General features: G+C 43.3%; 2 protein-coding genes across 2 annotated transcripts; both read left to right on the top strand.

Moving 5' to 3' along the window:
* Positions 1-1,236: 1,236 nt before the first annotated feature.
* Positions 1,237-13,766, top strand: LOC118287838 (glucagon-like peptide 2 receptor). Its single transcript, XM_035613409.2, has 13 exons — positions 1,237-1,933; positions 4,480-4,579; positions 4,686-4,790; positions 6,444-6,565; positions 6,795-6,901; positions 7,409-7,565; positions 7,713-7,872; positions 8,967-9,027; positions 9,121-9,187; positions 9,528-9,616; positions 9,855-9,993; positions 10,090-10,131; positions 11,915-13,766. The coding sequence occupies exons 1-13, from the start codon at positions 1,847-1,849 to the stop codon at positions 12,281-12,283; spliced, it is 1,605 nt and encodes a 534-aa protein (XP_035469302.2). The 5' UTR covers positions 1,237-1,846; the 3' UTR covers positions 12,284-13,766.
* Positions 13,767-16,805: 3,039 nt separating this feature from the next.
* pts (6-pyruvoyltetrahydropterin synthase) lies at positions 16,806-21,369 on the top strand. The gene is made up of 6 exons (XM_035613410.2): positions 16,806-16,981; positions 18,799-18,878; positions 18,986-19,008; positions 19,409-19,465; positions 20,267-20,337; positions 20,428-21,369. The coding sequence occupies exons 1-6, from the start codon at positions 16,896-16,898 to the stop codon at positions 20,549-20,551; spliced, it is 441 nt and encodes a 146-aa protein (XP_035469303.1). The 5' UTR covers positions 16,806-16,895; the 3' UTR covers positions 20,552-21,369.
* The last annotated feature ends 446 nt before the right edge of the window (positions 21,370-21,815 follow it).

Raw genomic sequence — 21,815 nt, 5'->3', positions numbered from 1 at the left:
GATTCCCACAATACCAGCACCCCAAGGCCATGTCTGCTTCAAACAACTTTGGCGCATTGAAATCGTTTCAAATTACAATGAAATCTTTTTGATTTATGTGTTTTTCTTCTGCTCTTAACATCACCCCGACTCTCTGTTTCTTAGAAGTACAATGTGGACATATGGCCCTGACACAGCGGTATATTACCATGCTTATGGAGCTGGAAAAATTAGATTTCACTGTATCTTATCACAGTCACAAATAATGCCATGGCTGGTGCACGGCGAGGTCCAGAAATGAAATAATATTTCATATATTTTCTCTGCAATGGATTCTGTCACATCCGCACCACAGAGACATTTGAAAGCTCTATCACCGTGTAATAAAAACACAATTAGAATTCTACATGAGGCATCACTGAGGATTGTTTCTTCACTTGGAAATATGGTAAGCGCGTCTCGTCTTCATCGCCTGCCCCTACGGGTTAATGTGGGGATAAAGATATTTAATATAGTGAATATTATCTCCTGTTTGCTGATGATTGTGTTTGTATCTTTGCTTATATACAACTCTTAGACTCAAAGCGCTGCACCAATCAAAATGTTGAATCAGATGACACGTGTGATGTGAAATATGTTGCATGGTGATGATCCTACAAATAAAGGGTTTTTGAGCCTCTTATACGTCATTGTTTTGGTTTTTCTGGCTAGCTAGATCTTCTCGTTTCCAGCTAGTTTTGGGCCTAGCTAACTCAACCATCATCTTTCACAGGAGAAAACTGTGTGATACCTGCGACCGCTTCAAACTAATTTACCAATTAGCTCACAAAGTGAGACTTTCAGCATCTTAAAAGCCAGACTGGACCTTCCGAACCAGGCCAGAGACACAGCTTCAAAGAATGCCAATGGTGCCATGATTGTTCACTGGATGATATATGTGTTAATAACGTATGAGATACTTTTGAATGAAATCATTTTTCTTGAAACACGTAGTGAGAGGGGATCCGTGCAGGGCACGAGGAGGCTTGTGCAGGTGACTTAACCGACTCCTCTGCTCTCCCGTTTCCTTGCGTGTGTTTGGCTTCGGTGCGCTTGGTTTACACTAGATCCCCATTAGTGTCAGAAATGCCGGGTGTTGCCCATTTACTGTGTGAGAGAGCTAAACAGAAGGGGCGGGGGAGTCGGTGTCTTCCCTCTTTGCCTACAGTAGAGGTGGTACTTGCTGCTGCGTGTGTGTGTGTGTGTGTGTGTGTGTGTTGTGATTTTGATGCCTGTTTTTTTGTTTAAATGTGTGTGTGTGCTCACAGTGGCTGTTGGTCTATTAGTTTGCCCAGTTGCTCTAGTGTTACCAGTTTCCTGCTCGACAAAGTTAGCCAGCTCTCCCCGGGCCTTATCTTGATTGGATTAGGGGGAGGACGGGGTGGGAGAGGCGATCCGTCGTTTGACGATCCACATGCGCTCCCAGTTGCACTGTGTCTACAGGGAGCACAGACCGGTCGACCTCCTTTCACAGCCTCAGAGGTCCGGATGGACAGGAAGGCTGGTGCTGCCGATGAGGACTTCTTCACCCAGGATAACCCTCGTGAACCCTTTTTTTTGACAGGTCAAAGCTCAGTTAATTGACGGAAGCACAAAGTAGCTCGGAATCTTTGGAGACTGTCGGGAACGAGCGCAGGGATTTTGCCAACAACTTTAGTCTCCCCAACTAGAGAAAGCAGCCAATCATCTGCCAACCTCATCCAATGAAAGGCGAGGAGAGCGGTGCTGAGTGGAAGTGGGGAGCTGAAGCGGGGTCGAGCGCAGGGCCTGGTGAGTCCAGGGGTGATGTATGGGAAAAGAATTGCTTTCAATGTAAACACATATCACCATGGCAACGCTGATGCCAACCTGGCACGAGAGGACCTGGACCACACTCCTGCTCTTACTCCTCCCTGTTGACTTGTTCAACCACCAGGTAAGTAGATACTTGTTGGACACGTGCATGCACAGATGCAAGACCTTTCAGTTAGTTCACATTCAGTTTTAGCATTGAGCCAATCTTATTCTGCACTTAGACTCCAAGTTCAAAATTCACTAAATCTTAATTTTTTTTATTGTGAATAATATTCATTTGATTTGCTGTATGACTCAAGACTTCATGCTGTATTTTTTTCATGTAGAGTTTGGGCTAGAGGAGGTCCCACTGCTCATATGTATTTTCTGCTGCCTGAAAATACCAGTCTAGCAACGTGGAAAAAACAACTTGGTATCTGTTTTGAAAATCAAATGAGGGAGATTTTTTTTCTCTCAAGAGATGTAAAAGAAAAGAAAAGAAAAAACAGACTTAAAAATTAAAATAAAAAAACAAATAAGATCAAAGAGCTCTTCGTACTTTTTTCACTTTCATCTTCAACATTATAATAGAGGCAATTATTCAGGAAGCCGATATCCTGCTGCTGGATTTGAGGCAGGCTTAGTCCCATGTGAGACGACACAGAGGACAGGGAGACAGCTGCTCTTGTCCTCCCTTCACCGGTGGACAGCATCTTGACAAGGCGAGTCCAGGTGAATTGAAATGTCCTCTGTCTGCCGGCTCACATGAGAAATCTTTTATGGCGCAGGTGAGGGGCCGGACAGACACACAGAGGTTGCAGAATTCGTCCGCTTTCTCGATGGGGCGTGAAGATTGGAACGCCACTGTCCTCAGCCCTGACTCTGATTTATAAATGGCCGAGATGGCAGCTGGGGTCTGCAGTTTGCCTCGCAAATAAAGGAAATGCTAATTTGTTCCACCAAATACGAGCAAATCGGGCTAGAAATCATAATTTATTACTGAGCACTAATAGGGTGGCTGTCAAATACAATAACCTTGAGTCCAGGACACAAACACACATGCTGTTTATATTCTTTTAAGAATAAACAGGGAGGTGTGTTTGCATTGCTGCAAGCATGACACTAATGCAAGAAAGCCGGGCTGATAAATCGGCCGGCATCAATTGCAGATCACACTCAGGTGAAAAAATGTTTTCCCCAGTAACAGAAGGTGGTCCTGATTAAATACTCCCATCAAGTGGGTAAATACAAACACTGCAGCATCCACTGCACGCCACGTCCATATGCGGGCTGCAGATGCTGGGAAATGGGCTTGGTTAATGGGGTGGGTTATTTAGTTTAATATCGATAAGATGGTCCTTCTCACATTGTTTGAATCCAGTCACCATCATTTAGAAGTCACAAGCATGACTTCAGTCTTGAACCTTACAGTGATCGTTTAACTGAATGCGCCTCATTCAATGATGTTGTTTAGAAAACACTGTCGAATTATACAATTCAGTTTCATCTGTATAGCAACTAATCAATGCAGTATCACTTCATTATCCTGATAGCACTAATAATAATACATTAATAGCACTAATAATATAGTACGGTTGAGACCTCACAATATTACAGAGAAACCCAACAGTTCCCACGAAGTATGCGGGATACAGGTGCCGCCATCTTGCGCCGCAGCCGACCTCATTTGGAACCCTGAGTCCGAGGAATAGTGATCGTGGTGTGGAGCAGCGGTATCGAGGTTCCATCGATACACTTGCTCCACCGATCGCAAGTCAGTCTCGGCTGTCAATCAAGACCTTTCACCCTGTTTTTTTTGTATCAAATAAGAAATTTAAAAAACCAAACTTATCAGTAACATGAACACACACACATACAGAACATAATGACAGAAACCATCCTTGGAAAAAAAATTGGTCATGACTTAATACTTAGTATGGCCAACGTGCGTGGAGGAGGCGGGCAGCAGGGGCGAGCGATCCAGATGTCATTTCACCATCTTAATTTACAATCAATGGCTAATGTATGTGTCACATTAATCTTTAATCAAAATGAAAACTATCTATAAAGATAAGTGCGCCCCAAACACATTTGTGTCTGCCATGAATTACAGTGTAATTTATACCTATGTAATGATCAGGTAGGTGCCGAGTGGTGACATGGGCAAGCCCACCGTAGCAATTGCACCACTTTCCAATTCCGGTGAATGTTGGAGAAACATAACAAATACCGAAGCTTCCACACAGGTGGACTGCATGGCAAAATTGAACTGTTTACATCCCAAAATGCTCAGTGGTATGTGCGACATACCACCTTGTAGAATATATATATAGCATAGACAACTTTATTGATCCCGCTCGGGGAAATTCACATGTCAAAGCAGCACAGTATCACACAGGGTATCAGAAATACAATTAAAAATACAACAAACAAAACCAAAACTGTTTTCAAAAAGATATGTACATATATACAGAGTGCAAGTGCGTGTGCTACACATTGCGTCTGTGTGTGTGTGTGTGTGTCTGTGTTTTGAAATTTTGAGGATTTTGAAGACTGAGGACTTCATGGCTTCGCTGATTCATTGATTTTGTATATATTGATAACTCCCTCTATCTAACTCTTGACGTGCACTTTAACACAAGTCCCCTGATGATAACCTTGCTCCCACTTTCGGAATCCTCATGGAAGGTGACGGGCTCCGTGCTGGAAAGTCTCATAGCCAAACGGACCGAGTACCGGGAGAACTGCAACAGAACTCTGGTGCACTCAGGAGCACTCTCTAAAACTGGTGAGCCATCTGCCAAAGGTTGATTACATGTCTGCTCTATCTACCTCCAACTGACACTTCATGTACCAGCCTTCGTGAGATCCTCAGACTTTACTTTTCCTTGCAGGAAACTACTGTAAAGGAACATTTGACACGTTTGTGTGTTGGCCCCATTCATCTCCTGGGAATGTGTCGGTCCCATGTCCCTCTTACTTACCATGGATCAGCGACGGTAATGTTACATTTTACCACTTACTAATACCGCAACTAATGTGTTAGGTCACAAATTCAAATCGTCTACACTGTAGCTCTAACCTTTTTTCTAGCCAGGGACCCAGACAGATTTTGGGAGCTCATTTCATTTGCTCAGCAATGTTGCGTCTGGATCCCCTCCATTGGGAAGTCCAATAACAAACGTTTATCTGATAATGGGCGGGGTTTTTACCATGACCCGGAGAGAAGCGACTTCTTTGCAAATCCGCCTTTTCATCAGTAAATATCTCCCACAAAAACGGCAGCACTCGTTCACAGACATTGTGGAATCATCATCACTGACATCTCCTCTCTCTATTGACACATCCGTAATGCTCAACAGACGTCACATGGTTCTTTTCTCTCACTGGTTGTAGGTCTATCCAATTATGTCTGGAGGCGTTTTGACCTGCGTGCGTTGGTAACGCCTCTTGGAAATTGAAAATGAACCGAGAGGTCCCAGACTAAAACGCATTTGAGTACCAGTCCGACTACATTAGGCTACCTTTTTTTCATGAATGGCCCTTTGTGCTCCTCGGCCTTCCTTTGTCACTTCTTTCCCTCGAGTGAATCACAAGACCGTTGTAGTGGCTAGTCAAAGGATTGAGTGTGTAATGGTGTAGTTAAATGATTCAACAATACAGTCAGGCTTTAAGTGGTAAACAACTGAAACTATTTAGAAGAACATTTAATCTGCAGCCTCTAATTGTTTTTTCTGGCACACTAGCTGTGCAGGTGTAAGGACGGCAATGTCAGTCCACCATTTTGATCCAGACTTAAATATCTCAACAACTATGGAATTCCAAAAAATTCCGATTTTCATGGTCCCCAGAAAATGAAGTCTGCTGACTTTGATGATCCCCTGACTTTTTATCTAGTGACACCACAGGGCTGACATCAGAGGAAAAAACGAGTGGCTTTGTGTGAAATTTGTGACTTCCACGCCCCCTATATATGAATTATATTAACATTGCAAATTATCAGGTCAGAATTTTTTGTTTAATGATCAAATATATGACGGGGGAAAGCCTCGGCTGTGTCAAATGTTAGCATGCTTTACACATTAAACTAAGATGGTAAGGTGTGATAAACATAAACATTGGAAACGTCCGTGAGTTGATGGGAAGAGAGCAGATGTCAGATTTAGAATCTGTCTGGTTTCTCTGCTCAAGAGTAGTGGTGTTAACATTATGTTTTTGCCAGGTAAAAGTTAAATATAGATTTCATGTAGAGCAGGGGTGGGGAAATCTTTTTCTATCAAGGGTCATTTAAAGTTTTTATAGCATCCATCAAAGGCCATACTAAATAATTGAGCAGATATATTGGATGTCACACTAGACCATGGTTAGAACCCCATCTCTTTTGAAAAGGCGCCTGATGTCAAATGATGATGATGATGATGATGATGACGCATGAAACACATACGACATAGTTCGTCGTATGAGTTGGAGGACTTGTTAGATAACTTCTCTGACTGCTGGTCACCACACATCCCATGATAATATGATTAGCAATATACGTTCAATTTGGGTTTTTAACAGTGTAATGTTTAGAGAAAATCCCTCCTAGCACAGGACGACATGATATCCTTCACTTTGACGAATCCGTGCATGTCAATGTCATCTACCTGCAGATGGCTTCAGAAGGGCACACAGAGAATGCTTAGAAAATGGGAGATGGCGACAGCGGGAGAATTCCTCTGAGCCCTGGAGAGATGACTCAGAATGTCAGGAGGACCAGTACTTTAAAGACAAGGTGAGGAGCAAGGTAGTGAAACACAGTGAGTAGTTTTATTTAAGTGTTGGAGCTGAAAGCCAGAATTAGTGGTTTCTGTTCCACCCTTTGTCTTGGTCATATCCATTCTACAAAAACCGTCAGGCAGTGTTTTGTCTCATAACGTCTGCCTTCATTCAGAAGATCTAAAAGAGATGCTGTGATGTCTCCATCCATTTCCTTTTGTATGTGTGTGTGTTTCTGTGTCCAGGAGGATGAAATGCTTCGCCAGACAGCCCTCAGGCTCATCTCTGTCATTGGCTATTCCCTGTCGCTGACCTCACTCACGCTGGCCACTCTCCTGATGGGCATGCTGAGGTCAGTGGCCGCGGGGAGTGGGCTTTTCTTTATTTCAACTTTGGTCTCATTTTCATTGCTACGTGTGGTAATTGCTGAGATCCGAGAACACTGGGGCATCACTGACGTCCAGTAGGGGGCCGGAAACACAAGCAGTAAGATGATTTTATGTGTATGACAGAGAGTCTGTGACATGACGCAGTTTCATTCTTCGTTCTAGACATGTTGTAAGGCCTAAGACACATATTTACCAGCTCCCTCCACTCTAATGTTGTGCATGGTTGCACTGTACCTAATAGGTGGGCCACTTGGAAGAGGAGACATGAAGGGGCTATTTACATGACAATGGAGAAGATCAATCATTATGAATTGCTCTTTAAAAACCCAAGTAGCATTTCCATATAGATGCATATGCAGTGCCTTGTTCATTCGTCTTCCCCGTCTTACGTCATTACACATGGCCTCAGCAGGGCTTTTACAGATGCACAGGAGCTATTGATCCAACTGTTCCCGTGTCTGCCTTGCCAGGAAGCTCCACTGCACCAGGAACTACATCCACATGAATCTGTTTGTGTCGTTCATCCTGAGAGCCGTGGCCGTCATTTCGAAGGAAATCATATTATACGTCATGTATTCCAACCTACCCAGGGACGACCTCGGATGGAACTCCTACTCGAGCTCTGCGGTAGGAAAAATCACCACCCTATCATGAGCAGATACTTGAGAAGACAGCTTTAGTAGTAGTTCAACTAGTTACAGTACATTACCTGGGGATTTCCAAAAGCAGTTTGGATCAGCCTGGACTGATTTGTCCCCGTGTGTTCCTCAACAGATGGCTTTCATGTGCAAATTCTCCAAAGTGTGCATGGAATACTTTGTGGCCTGTAACTACTTCTGGCTCTTGGTGGAGGCCATTTTCCTCCACACACTGCTCTTCACTGCTGTGCTGACTAAGAGACGACTGCTGAAGAAGTACATGCTGCTAGGATGGGGTACGTGGGGAATAGAAACTTTTAACCGTGTGTATTTATTTGATCAATGTGAGGAATGTAACGTTTCTGCAGCTTGAAAATTATTTAAATGCTAACCTTTGTAAGGCAAAAGTAAATAATGAATGCCCAATTTTCTTGACAAGAAATGAGTTGAGTAAAACAAAATGGCATCCTTACAAAGGGTCAGGATGTTGATATTCTTATATTCTTATTATAAAAAGTTTCTCTTATTGACTAAAAAAATCTAATATGGATAAAAGTAAAAACATTTTCTTACCGTCACCAATTTAAGCAAACTTATTAAAAGAAACCAAAAATAAATATCAGACTGACAAAAGTTTTCAAACCCTTTGCTCTTCATCATCTTTGAGATGATAATGTATTAGATCTCACAGCCGACGATGCATATCAGAGTGAACACCACGCCATGAGGTTGAAGGAGCTTGCTGCAGAGCAGAGACATATCTGGATTATAGACGGAAAAATGAAAAATAAATGCTGCTTTCAGGTCCCAAGTAGCCACAGTGGCCTTCATAATGCTTGAATAGAAGACATGTGGGCCAAACTAAGAAACAGGGGAGAAATTCACTATTTACTCCTATTTGAGTAACATTTACAACAGAAAAATCTCTGATAGTTTCAGGGGATTACTATACAGTATGTTATTCTACTTCATTCTATGTATTCAATTTGACTTCTTATGAACCAGTGGGCTTGAAGCCTAACATCATAGACTGACTGGAGAGGTCAGGAAGTGTTGGATTTGGAGCAATACGTGGTAATTAAAGAATATACACATTCATTTATTACATGTGTATGTGAAAACTTTTATTTCCAAGACTTTGGGGACCCCTGGTGGCAGTAGGCAAAAAGCCACTGACGCAAATCATGCCATGGGACATTCTCAGCCTCCGGACCTCCAGTTCCTGGGAAAAGCACGATGATTTGGCTGGAAATTAGTTTAGATTACAACAATTGAAAATTGAAACCAAATGTTATCGTACAAGAAGTCTGCACACGTGTTGTGGCTGTAAGAATAACTAGCTGAAAGTGTTACACTTAGCGGTGCATCTTGTGCTTTTCTTACTTTCCAGGGACTCCCATCTTGTTTGTGACACCATGGACAGTGGTCAAGATTATATATGAAAACACAGAGTGAGTGTTCCTTTACACACTCAACAATAAAATCCATGAACTCATTCAAATGTTCTCCATCGCTTGACTATGAAAACGTCTTTGACTCCTAAGATGCTGGTCGATCGTGAACAGATGGTTCTGGTGGATAATAAGGGGCCCGATTACTTTGTCAGTGCTTGTAAGTTACGTTTCTGAACCAGTCCTTGGAAGTCTTTCTATGAACTTACAGTTCCTTAGATACGGATATGTTCTGTTGCTTTGAGTCTTGTTCCTCTGGTACCAGACCTCATTAAATGTCACTCTGATTTCAAACTGTGTAAACTGCTCCTGTCTTGTGACTGCATGTGATATTGAATAGTGAAGCAGTCACAAGGATGGCTGACCGCTAATTTCTCGGTACACAAACACACTGATTATACTCAGATGTAAGTTTTCGTGAAAAGTTTAACTGATCAGCCTTTAAAGTCCCCCCGCATTTTGGGGTTAAATTTGAGGTCTGCCTTGGATGTGTGTTGCAGGTCATTTTCTTCATATTCATCAAAATCCTGATGCTGCTGCTGTCCAAGCTGAAAGCTGATCAAGTGAAGTTTACAGACTACAGATACAGGTACCCCCCCCCCCCCCCCCCCCCCGCGCCCCCCCCCCCCCCCCCCCCCCATACTGCAATGACTTTGTCCTGAAGTGCTGAGTGCCGAGTGCAGAGCTCCAGAGTGCAAGCTGCGTGCAAATACCGTGCAAGATTTACAAGCCCTCTTTTTCTGGCTTCTTGTCTTGTTCATTAAGAACGGCAGCCATACATGGATCATGACCCGCCGCACGTTTTCTGTTTGTTTATGCACCTCAAGCTTGGCAAGAGCAACACTGGTCCTGATCCCTCTGCTTGGAATCCACGAAGTGGTCTTCACCGTGCTGATCGATGAATGTGTGGAGGGCAGCAGCCGCTACGCCAGGAACTTCCTCAACCTCACCCTCAGCTCCTTCCAGGTAACGGCTGTAAGGTTAACGGCGTGCCTGACAGGAGTTCGTTTTTTGGTCCGGATCCACACTGAACCCCTCACTTGTGATGTGTAACCTTTGCAGGGGCTCCTGGTGGCCGTGCTGTACTGTTTTGCTAACGGAGAGGTATGCATCTAACTTTGTATGCACTGGATGGATGAACTTTATCTTTACGTTTCTTCTTTTGAACTAGTTTTAGGGTGTGGTCGAAATGTCCTTCCTATCTACTATTCCTTGACGTCAGTGGAAAACGTCATGAGGTCAAGGAAAGGTGCAAAGGAGGACGTTTTTCACTATATGACATGCGACGGCGTCGTCGTGGTGCAAGTACAAATTTTCAAAGATGATCTTCAAAAATCACAGCGACTCCATCCAGCACGTTTCAGACTGATGTAAATGATTCATACGCAACGTTAACTTAAATGATGACGTGCGTCACTTCCGGGTCATATTCGTACTCTTCTTCTGCTTCTACTTCAGATTGAATTGTTCACGCTCGTGCATGGTGCGTCACGTTAAATATTGTTGCCGCAATGAATTGTGGGGCGTCTAAAGCCCCCTTCCTTTCGCATAGGAAGGTCCAGGGTGCGGTCGAATTGTCCTTCCTATCTACTATTCCTATCTACTATTCCTTGACCTCAGTGGAAAACGTCATGAGGTCAAGGAAAGGTGTAAAGGAGGACTGATGGGACATAGGAAAACCCGACAGCGTTGCTTAGAGAATCCGACTCGACCTAAGCTAAACTACGTCATCACGCGACGGAGGGTGTTTTATTTACACGTGTCTGCCGTGGTGAAACTACAAATTTCCGAAGATGAACTATGAAAAACGCAGTGGCTCCATCAGCATGTTTCAGTGTGTTTCATCACCGTGTGACATCAGATGTACATGATTCATATGTAACAGTAACTGACATGATGACGTGCGTCTCTTCTGGGTCATATTGATACTCTTCTTCTTCTCCTACTTCGGATTTAATCTTTACGTTCGTGCATGGCGCGTCACGTTACATATCGCTGCCGCAATGAATAGTATGATGCAACTATATCTTCTTACTATCACATAGGAAGGTCCAGTGTACCCTATGCTAAAGGAGATAGGAAAGGAAGCATTGAAGCTCCTTTCCTATGCATTTAGAGAATCCGAACAGCTCTTATCATGGTTGCTGATCAACTGCTTCCGGGTCACTTCAAGATTTAGGAAACTTCCTAGGTCAATTTGACAATTGGACCTCACCCTTGGACTCAAATGCAGGCCGCGAACAAGGAAGGCAATTGAAACCAACAGAGACGGACAGAACAATCTGGCGATGAAATCACGGAGAGCCTGGGCTTTTAGGCAGCCTGGTGATGAGATGATTATGAGCAGTTGTGCCGATTAGCCAGGTGCCCAGAGAGGAAGCCACGCCCCCTGCCGCACCTACAGCCACACACACACACACACACACACACACACTCACACAACAAATTAAAAAGCTCAAACGTGAAAAAGAAGATCAATACAGAGTCACAACGTGAGCCGTGACACCTTGTTGTATCGGAATTGTGTTGACTATGAACTGCAGGCTTAGAAACAAGCCTTAAGAACTCCATTTTCATACCATTGTCCCTTGTTGGCTTGAGAATTTGAAGCTGCACAGATCAATATTATCACTCAATACTGCAGTTCACCTCAGCTCCAAACAGGGCATTGGCCTCACTGGGGAATGGCTGATTATGTGTAAATTGAAGGAACATTTTGTCGACGCGTATACGTTCCGTATATGTTGTGTTGTGTGGCATAACCACAGTGTGAGCTTTGCTGGTGGGATTAAGATTGGTGACAAAATCTTCCCACATGGCCAGTTTACTACCTAGGGTTAAAGTAATATGTTAACTGGCGCTATTTTCCTTCTTTGTTTACATTTAGGTCCAAGCTGAACTGAAGAAGCGCTGGCAGCTTTTCCTGTTCACCAACCACTACCAGGTCAGGGGCTGTTTCCGGGGCGCGACTCTCAAGCACCTGTGGAAGTGCACTCGAGGGCACCGCCCGCAGCGCGCTCGGCAGAATGACTCGTACGACGAGGGCGGCACCAGCGCCACTCGCCCGCGCCTGCATCAGGTGGCCGTGCACGGGGGGAGCGGAGTGCTCGGCCTCGGAGAGGTCAAAGGCCAGGGGCTGAAGGACTGCGATGTGGCGGGTCTCGACTTTCTCACCAGGAAGAGCCTGTCGAGCAGTGACGGGGAGATGACGCACGGCGAAACCCTGGAGGAGATTCTGGAGGAGAGCGAATTCTGATCCCCCGTTAGCCTCCCGGTACTTTGTCAACTAGAACGGTTGGCCCCCATACCGGCATGCACGTGGTGCGAGACTGAAGTAGTGATTAAGAAACACTATTCTTCCAATATGGATTACAAACCGGGCACAAATGGCATCTGGGCGTTTATTCCCAAATAAACTACCTCAAAGTAGTTTACACACAGACACACAGAGAGCCATATGGTCATATCATAGAGGCAAGTTCATCCACACATTCTGGTAAAATAGGCAGCGATGGATGGAGTCTGGGTGATGTGGTGAATGCAGGGCAAGGGCGAGCAAAGGGCTAACATGTTAGCAGAGCGGTACTCTCTCTTTGCATCTTGTTCTCGTGACTGTAGGTCATTTGTTGTCTTGTTAGCTGGGCTGCTTTGTCTTATTGAACTCAAGTACCGTCCAAATGAATGTATTTCTACCATTGACTCCTTAAAAAAACATGGCTCTGTTGTCCAGCAAAGAAGGAGGTTCAATAGAAATAAAAGTGGATAATGCTGTACGGCTGATTGGCCATGAAACCCTTCTCCATTGTGGGTTCTCTGATTCCCTACAGGGCCGAGAGGAGCAATGTTGGAATTGTCATTTGCTATCAGTCAACGTTCATCAAAGCTGGATTTGATATATTTCTGCTAGTGCAGATTTACTTTGTCAACGCAAATGACCAAAGGTGGAGATTCTATGGAATTGAGATGATTTTTGTTCCACGCGAGCGGGCATTTCTGAAACACCATGCAATTTGGTGACTCATAAACCAAGCTAGGAATGTTGTGAATTCTAATTATGATCTGGGAATTTGAGGCAGTGTGAGACATTTTGGCAAGTGAGTTTATTTGCATGAATTTACCAGAATGAATTTTTACAACTGTGTGTACATATGAATTGCATTTTATCAGAAACCAGATGGATGATTCGGAGGAATGAAAAGTTAAGGCATTTTCTACTATTTATGATTTAATCATATCTTTTTCGCTGCAGTTCACGTCATTCATCCACAGAGTCTTTATTCAGAGCTTATAAACAAGTATTCTTGAGTACTCTCTTCATTCTTCATGCAGGCATATGATGTTCTTTTGGTATTTGTACGTACACAGTGAATCTCCTTCTATACAAATGGAATTACAGTGTTGAGCATTTTTTTCATAGATTTGTGTTTTTGTTTGTTTGTTTTTTTTACCATAAAAATATAACATCTTCCAAATTCAGGCCAGTTCTAAATATTCATATGACACAGGATCTGGATTAAAAAGTGCATGTAAATACAATGTATATTTGTTTGTCTGAATGTGAATACTGAGGCTCTATGTGCAGCAAGTTTTTACAGGCTTTACATGTTTTCTACCCTTATGATGCTTTAAATGTATCAAAGAAATTGTTGTACAGTTAAAATGATCACATGATTTGCACATGTAGTCTCACAATATTGTTTGTTCACAAATAAACCCGTGGTTACTGTTGGTGTCGTACACTTATCCTGCTCCTACTAAATATGGCCTGGGATCCGACAGACCAAACGTTCCATGAGCTTTCCATATGGGTTGATACGGTTATTCCAACTGTCCCAATGAAACAGCCCACAACTGTTCAAAAAAAATGCTGTATCTCCTGAAACATGCATAGACTGTTTCCAATGCCACAGCAATTTTGCAAAAATGTACAATGTACAATGTACTGCAATCTAGGCCGACATTTCCCACCTGAATTGTCAGTGGGGGGGACAGTGAACCCCACATTACAAGCAGGCCAGTTCCTTGCATAGCAGCTCTGCCACCATTGGTGTGTGCATGTGATTGGGTAAATGAAAGACAGTCAATTAGAAAAGCACTATGAAATCAAATGTAGTTACACGTTTTATCAAATGTTTAACACCAGAAGGAAAAGCAGTGTGTCACTGTCTTCTTTGATTGTTTTTTCATGGTCCCAAGTGTGCTCTTTGGAAAAACCCCAACCCAGTGATGTCAGTGATGCCGCAAAGTTAAATCCCTGGAGGTCAGAGAAAAACCATTAACATCATTAACATTTGCTCTCTGGGCTCCAGATGTTGCATTTCTAAATCAGGAATTCGTGGATGAAAGTATTTTGGAGCTCTTACATCTTTGCCGCTTGCATATAATTAGAGCTCGAGCATTGAGCGGTTATTTCCTCTCTTACGACGACGCATATTTGAGGGCCTGAACATACTCGAAAAACTCACAAAACTTTGCACAAATGGCAAAAAATGATATATTTTCTGTATCTAACACCTTTTGAGCCCCCCTTTCACCAGAAGGCACATTTAATTTGTCAAATACAAACGGTTCTCACATTTTCCTCGAATACAATCGTAGCTTCTCAGAAGCGAAGGTGGTGAAAGTACAGACTGAAGTCATGGTGGATAAGAGTGTTTGACCCCAGAGGCGGCAGTCTCCATCGACAGGAAACACTGGCCTTCTTTTGACAATGACTGCAATCTCTTTCTCACAATAACCACAGTGTTAGTTGCCTAATCCCTAACAAATCTCAACGACACAGGTGGAAGATTGGAAAACACTCATCACTTTTGAAACAGATTAAATGTTTTCAAAGACACAAATAAGAGACCCGTGGTTTGTTTTGGTGTTTTGGTGTGACTCCTTGTAAAATTTTAACCATCACATTAAAACTGGAAACACAACATGAGAGCAACTTGACTTTTTGAATACTACGTTTTTCAGATCAAGTGAATTCCCTCTGTAGTAGTACTGTGAACAGTGAACTCTCTTAAGAGGTTAGGGGCAATATTTAAAAAAGAGGCACCTCTGTCTTCTGCAGGATTTGGGATAAGGGTTGGAGTGGTACTTGCGTTACCCGGCCTGCTCAAAGGGCCCCTAGCATACCCTTCTGATGTGATAGGTCTCAAATGAAGCATGGAAGTGCCCCATTAGAATACTTTTCAAGGTTTCAAAGAAGGATGATTGGAGCAGACGTGCATGCCCCTTCTGCTCTGCCTTGTGCGCACACTGTCTGCACACAGCAGCCTTCTAAGGGGCACTTCAGCAAAGTATTGTATGTTTTGGCTCACAGTCTATATCTCTTTCTTTTGGGGAGAACCAGCTCTTAATTGCATTGCTCTCGGCACAGAATCCAATTTCCACCATGTTTTATGCAGCGATGAACCAACGCTTACACAGCTGCCAGAATCCCCATGCTCTCTGCCCTCTTCATCTCAGTCACTCCAGATTGCCCCCATCGCAGCTATATTTTCCCTTTTTTTTCCCAATCATGACGATTGACTGTAGTCCGTGACCACAACTTTGTTTACTCTAAAGTCTGGCTCATCTTCAGTGTGCCAAGAGAAGTGCTCTCCTGAACACACACACACACAGGCACCCACACACACACACACACACACACACACGCACACCACATCATGGTTTATTGCACCTTCCACAAGCAGCACAATCTATTTAAATGGCCTCTTGTTCATTTAAGCAGGGGTGTGTGTGTGAGCCGAGAAGACGGGGAACAGAACAGACAATACTGAAGGACCTTTGACATTTTAACAGAGCACAAGTACAATTTTTCACAAAAAGGCCTTCAGGAAAGAATACCATTATTTGAATGAGAATAAATAAGATGCCCAACTGCAATTCCCCTCGTTTTACAGAGAGTACTTAGAAGAGTCTCCAGCCAGGCCAGCTCAGGCTGCACTCGACGCACACAGCGGGAGCTAAAGCAGCATGTTCACACCGACAATACTTGTTTATCAGGTATAGTGTTGACCACAAGGGCCGACAGGCCATGGTTTTGGATGTGGGGAGGAAACATAAGGTGTCCAGATGTTGGACGTTATCCAACCAAAAAAATGAATACTGATGACAGTTTTAAACACATGACGATCTTACGGAAACACGTTGCATTCCTCTCAAGGTGAACTACACAAACGCTTTGCTCAAATTAACTGCTGACGACAAAACCTTGAAATGCTACTTACACATTTACGCATCATTGACATAATAATAATAATAATAATAATGATAATAATAAACAATCTATACACACCACTGCTTTAGAGCAGTAGTTCCGACGCCACTATTATTGACACGTTGTTCATACAATACATTTGTGCATTCATGATGTGCCAGAACCTTCAGCGGCACCGTGCTTTCCTCGGACCATGTAAAATGCCCTCAAATGTCCCCATCACCACTGATTCAAGTGTGTTGAATTGGTTTTTGCTCTTACAAGTGTGAATAATCAATAATGAAATTGCTGCTACAATGACCCAAGTATGTTCAGGTAACTTGACAGGATGTGTCTGACCCCTTCTTCCCTCGGTAGGATACTGTGATCTTGCACAATGTGTAGCCTTGTGTGGAGCTTTTTTTCTTTTTTTTTCTATGCGATACTGTGTGTTCTGTTGTTTTCTTGTCAATTGCGCCCGAGGTGGTTTGATCCGCATCTCGTGCAAACGTGACGCGTATTTTGACGCTCGGGTCCGAGCCAATCACGCGCCGCTCCGAGTCACGGGGGGGCGGAGCTTTGGCCGCGTCTCGCCTTAAAGTGACTCTCTGTGCACAGCACGTCACCCCACCCCCCAGCCTGAGCCTCCTCCTCCCCCCGGGTGCTGCAGCTGACCATGGCCGGATCCGCTGGGAACTCCATAGAGCGCATCGGATACATCACCCGCGTCCAGAGCTTCAGCGCCTGTCACCGGCTCCACAGGTACGGTGGCAGACGCCCTCCGCGGTTGGAGCAGCCGTTACCGTAGCTAAAATAATACGAATATAGAACGTCTGCCGAATGAGAGCACCGGCAGCCAACTGGTGGCGAGAGTGTGTGTGTTTTATCTTTAAATAATTAAATTTGCGCGTGAAAGAGAAAAGAAAAATGTGTCGAATGTGCGGACCCGCGCAGTCGAGCGGAGACGTGTTACCGCCGGGTCCACGAAGTAGCGTGGTGTGACCAACAGTACTACTGTATCCTTCGGGTTCATAAACGTCATAAAATGCATTGGCTGCGTCATCAGGCGTGTGTATTGCCACCGTGTGACATCAGATGTAAATGATTCATATGTAACAGGAACTGACACGATGACGTGCGTCTCTTCTGGGTCATATTCATATTCATCCTCTTCAACTTCTTTCTCAGATGACGTCACGTTACATATCGCTGCCGCAATGAATTGTGGGGCGTCTATATCTCCTTACTCTCTCATAGGAAGCTCCAGTGTACCCCATGCTAAAGGAGATAGGCAAGGAAGCATTGAAGCTCCTTTCCTGCGCATTTAGAGTCTGAACAGCTCTTACCATGGCTGCCGATCAACTACTTCCGGGTCACGTCAAGATTTAGGAAACTCCATAAGCCAATTTGACAATTGGGCCTCACCCTCTGTGTTTAACTGTATAAGCCACACCCATGCGCACAAAAACTCAAGGTGGAGGGAATAAGAGAGGAGTTTAGAGACCGTCAGAATCCACCAGGACAAACCGATGATGTTCTTTATGAAAGATATCATTCATCGTCTTTGACAACTTTCAGTTCCAGAGGTCTCTGATGCCACTCGGCGGAGTGATGCCTCTCACTGTGTCCTGCTTTGTGGTATTTTACTTTTATGTTTTTCCATCGGTTATACTGATCATGTGATCAAATATTATATATAACATATCATAAAACTGTATGATGGAGGCGGGAATGCGTAAGTAGTGTTCCCCGGACATAATTTCACGATCAATAGAACTTTTTATAAGATCGCAAGATCCAGTCTATTTTTAATATGCAAAGTAGCAGTCCTACAGAACATATGTTTTCTAAAGGATTCCCGATAATGAATTGTGCAGAGTATTGAGTATTCTGCTGCTCTTTGTGCTCTGACTCTTGAGGAGGATTATGTATCGGAAATTATTTCACAGCATCAATGATCAGGTATTTGATCATGTCCTATTAACATTGACCTGGTAACTTTGTTATTATGTATTTTAATATTTAGGAAAAAGACAAGGTGGTGGGTCTCGTATCTTAGACTGCGGTAGACATAAAGATATGTGTTCACCAGTGGGAAATCCAGGTGTCCCACTGGTGAACACATATCTTTATGTCTACATTAATGTTTTGTAGAAAGCAGACAATATTTCACTCTTTAATTATTTCACAAGTTTTTACTATTTCTTTTGACATAACACTCTCTTTAGCATCTAGCAGGGGTAATAACCTAACAATTGATTCAAAGTAACAGGATACTGAGCTTTTTTTTTCTTCTATTTATATCACAAAACTTGTACGTGTTTACAGGCCGGAACATTGATATATGATCCAACAGCAAATGCGGCATCTTATTATTTATGGGCATATGTAATGTAAGTAGCCATCACCGCCAGCTATACAAATAATCCATTATTACTCTGTGATTGGTATATTTCTAAGCCACAAGATTTATTATGTTTAATCCGAGAAAACTCAAAATAATAAGTCTGGGTCCAAAACAAGACAATCAGAGCAGCACAATTTTCTCACACAGAAACATTCACTCTGATCTGTTTCAGCGTTCACCTGAGTGATGAGGAGAATAAACAAGTCTATGGAAAATGCAACAATCCCAATGGTCATGGACACAACTACAAAGGTTCGTCAGGCCCTTTGATTCACCCTCTGCTATGTGACACATAATAGTGTGAAATGCTTTTTGCCGTACATCTCCTATTCATTCAGTGCTCTCCTTTCTGTCCACAGTGGAGGTTACAGTGCGTGGAAAGGTCAGTGTCTATCGGCCACTCCAGGTCATATCCACATGCACCGCGTCATACATGAGAGGAGTTTGTGTTTTAGCCCTAAAGACATTTAACTCAAGAGATTTCATAACTTCATCAACAGCGAGTTCTTTTTTTTTTTCTTCTTCCCTCCTACTGAATCTGAATGTAACCTGATATGCACTTTATACATAGTTTTGGATTTCCTTAGCCTGTGATGCTGATATGTTTAAGATTTTGTACATGAGATTGAAAAAACAAACAAATCAAGAATTCAGCATTCTGTAGAATTCTGTATTTCCCCTCCATAATTTTCTCTCTCCGTCTCTCTCACACACACACACACACACACACACACACCCCCCCCCAAGCAGAAGGTTAACCTTCGTCCCGCGTGTGTCCACAGATCGATCGTGTCACCGGCATGGTCATGAACCTGACTGACCTGAAGCGGTGCATTGAGGTGAGATCTTCCCAACAACACAGTCTTCTCCTCTAATATCTTAGAGCGAGAAATTTCACGCAAAAGCATTTCCGTTCTGTGGTCGGAGACTGTCGCGCTGTCAATGCAGTCATCTGAGCGGAAAAGCTTGTCACGCTCTCTTTCCCACAACCGTCTCTTTCAGTAGCATGAATCGTTTTCTTGAGAACAAGGGACTGCGGTCATGTATCTTAACCATATGTGTGCATCTCGGTTCTCTCTTGGCACAAACAAGGGGCGGGGGGTGGCAATAGGGTCACATCAGCAAACAGTAGCCTAATTACACATTTAGCAGATGCTTTATTTTGGTCGCCTGACGTATCTGGCTCTTTTGCTGCCGAATGTTCCTGTATGTTCGCCAGCCAACTGCTAACAAATATTGAAACGTTTGAACTCAAGCGAATTGCGTGACGCGTTGTCGCCAAAGCCAATCAGCGCTGAGATCCTCCCCACTTCACTGCCGTCAGACGTCCCGACCTTGTATCAGACGTGGAGGATGAAACAATTGTCGCTGTGTGTGGGCAGCCTCAGCTTTTTGACACGAGTTGCTATTTGTATCGTGACCGGGCGAGGTAGGAGAGGGCGCGGCAGGAAGAGAGCGAGGAAGTTGGACACTAGCTTTAGCCTCAGTGGCTTTCCCGTCGACATTCTTGTCTGCCTTTCAACAGTTCATGTTTACGTGTGTTTATGTTTGTGTCTGTGCTGCATGTGCTGCATGTAATGTTTTATTGCAAGTGTTATTCTGAAAAGTTTAACGGCTGACTGATCGATCCTGTGCTGCAGGACGTCATCATGACTCCACTGGACCATAAAAACCTGGATAAGGACGTCCCATACTTTGCCAACGTTGTCAGGTGAATATGCTTGTTAACGTCAGTTTCTACGGACCGTATGTGCGCATTTGTTCTTCCGAAAACTCGTTTGTTTTTTCTTCCCTCTGTCAGCACGACTGAGAACCTGGCTGTTTACATCTGGGACAACATGGCGAAGGCCGTCCAGTCCAACGTGCTCTACGAGATAAAGATACACGAGACGGACAAGAACATCATCGTATATCGAGGAGAGTAGACGTCAGAGTGGAGAAGTAATGCGTTGACTGTGTGAAAGTGCCATTAGTTACAGTGTGTTCAGCTTCACTGTTTGCTTAAGGATGACCGAGCAGACTCCGGTTAGTAAGACTGATTCAGGTTTAAGATGAGAAAGAGATGATATTGATACTCTTGCACTTTATACACTCAAGATGTCGCAAATCCAAATGTTAAGTGTGCTTGTCGAATTTGTATTCTTGTTAAGGCGAGGTCACTCCCAACCTTCTGGCTCATGACCCCCTGAAACGTAGCAATGTCTCGTTGCCTACGCAAAAAAACATTTGTGCATTTGTCTACAGATTGTAACCAAAGATCATTTTATTTCTTGTTTTAAATTTTATTTGAATTGCTTTCAAAAGCTCGGGAGAAACGTCCCATGCATAGTGTGCCACATGCACGGGACGCCTTATTGAGGCCTCCCACTGAAGTTCAAACTTCTAATAATTCAGACAGATTTTATACGTGCAGGATATTATAACATTTTTACATTTGCATTCATCCAATTTTTAGTGAATAAGTCCCCATTATTATCACAATGGTGCCTTTTCAATACACACAATTACACCTTTTGATAGTATTCTTTTTTCCTGTGGAGTATTCCAGCTGTTACTGTAAAGACTGACTCACCAAAATGTTTAAAGGGGACCATGAATTTCATCATCTCATCTCACCAAGCAGTCACACTGACATCTAGTGGTACGAAACTGTACATGTTTCAGGTTGTGGTAATAAAACAAGACTGTGAAGTAGTGCTGACTAGTTGCTGCAATGGTTCCTCACAATAAAATCTGAAGATAGTTTTTGTGTTTGTTCTGCAATTCCAAATCAGTTGATGGACGGTTTTGTTTTTGTGTCAGGTCATGTACATGACCCATCCTTTATTCCAACACATTTAAGGGTACTCCGTTTTATATTGCACTTCCACAAACTTGGGTGGGCGTAGAACAGACAATCAAGATGAACTGTAGGCCAAGATATATTGATTTTAAGTCCGTTGAATGGATTGAGCTCAAATAACACTGAATCCCGCAGTTCCCATGATGCAACATGATTCCATCATTTGTTGGACCCTCTCTGCTTTATATCAATTTGACTTATGCTCAGAGGCCTTCTGCTTTCAATTTTAAGTCCAACTGAGGCAGCTCTGATGCATTTAAAACTAAAAATAATTTAATACACAAATATTAATATGTACTTTGTTAAAATCCAAGAGAGCTCTATTCTTAATATAAAAAACTCATCAG

The sequence above is a fragment of the Scophthalmus maximus genome, chromosome 16, assembly GCF_022379125.1.
Source record: "Scophthalmus maximus strain ysfricsl-2021 chromosome 16, ASM2237912v1, whole genome shotgun sequence".
NCBI classification, from domain to species: domain Eukaryota; kingdom Metazoa; phylum Chordata; class Actinopteri; order Pleuronectiformes; family Scophthalmidae; genus Scophthalmus; species Scophthalmus maximus.
The sequence above is the reverse complement of the archived record's forward strand: the minus strand, read 5'-3'. Positions and strand labels throughout refer to the sequence as shown.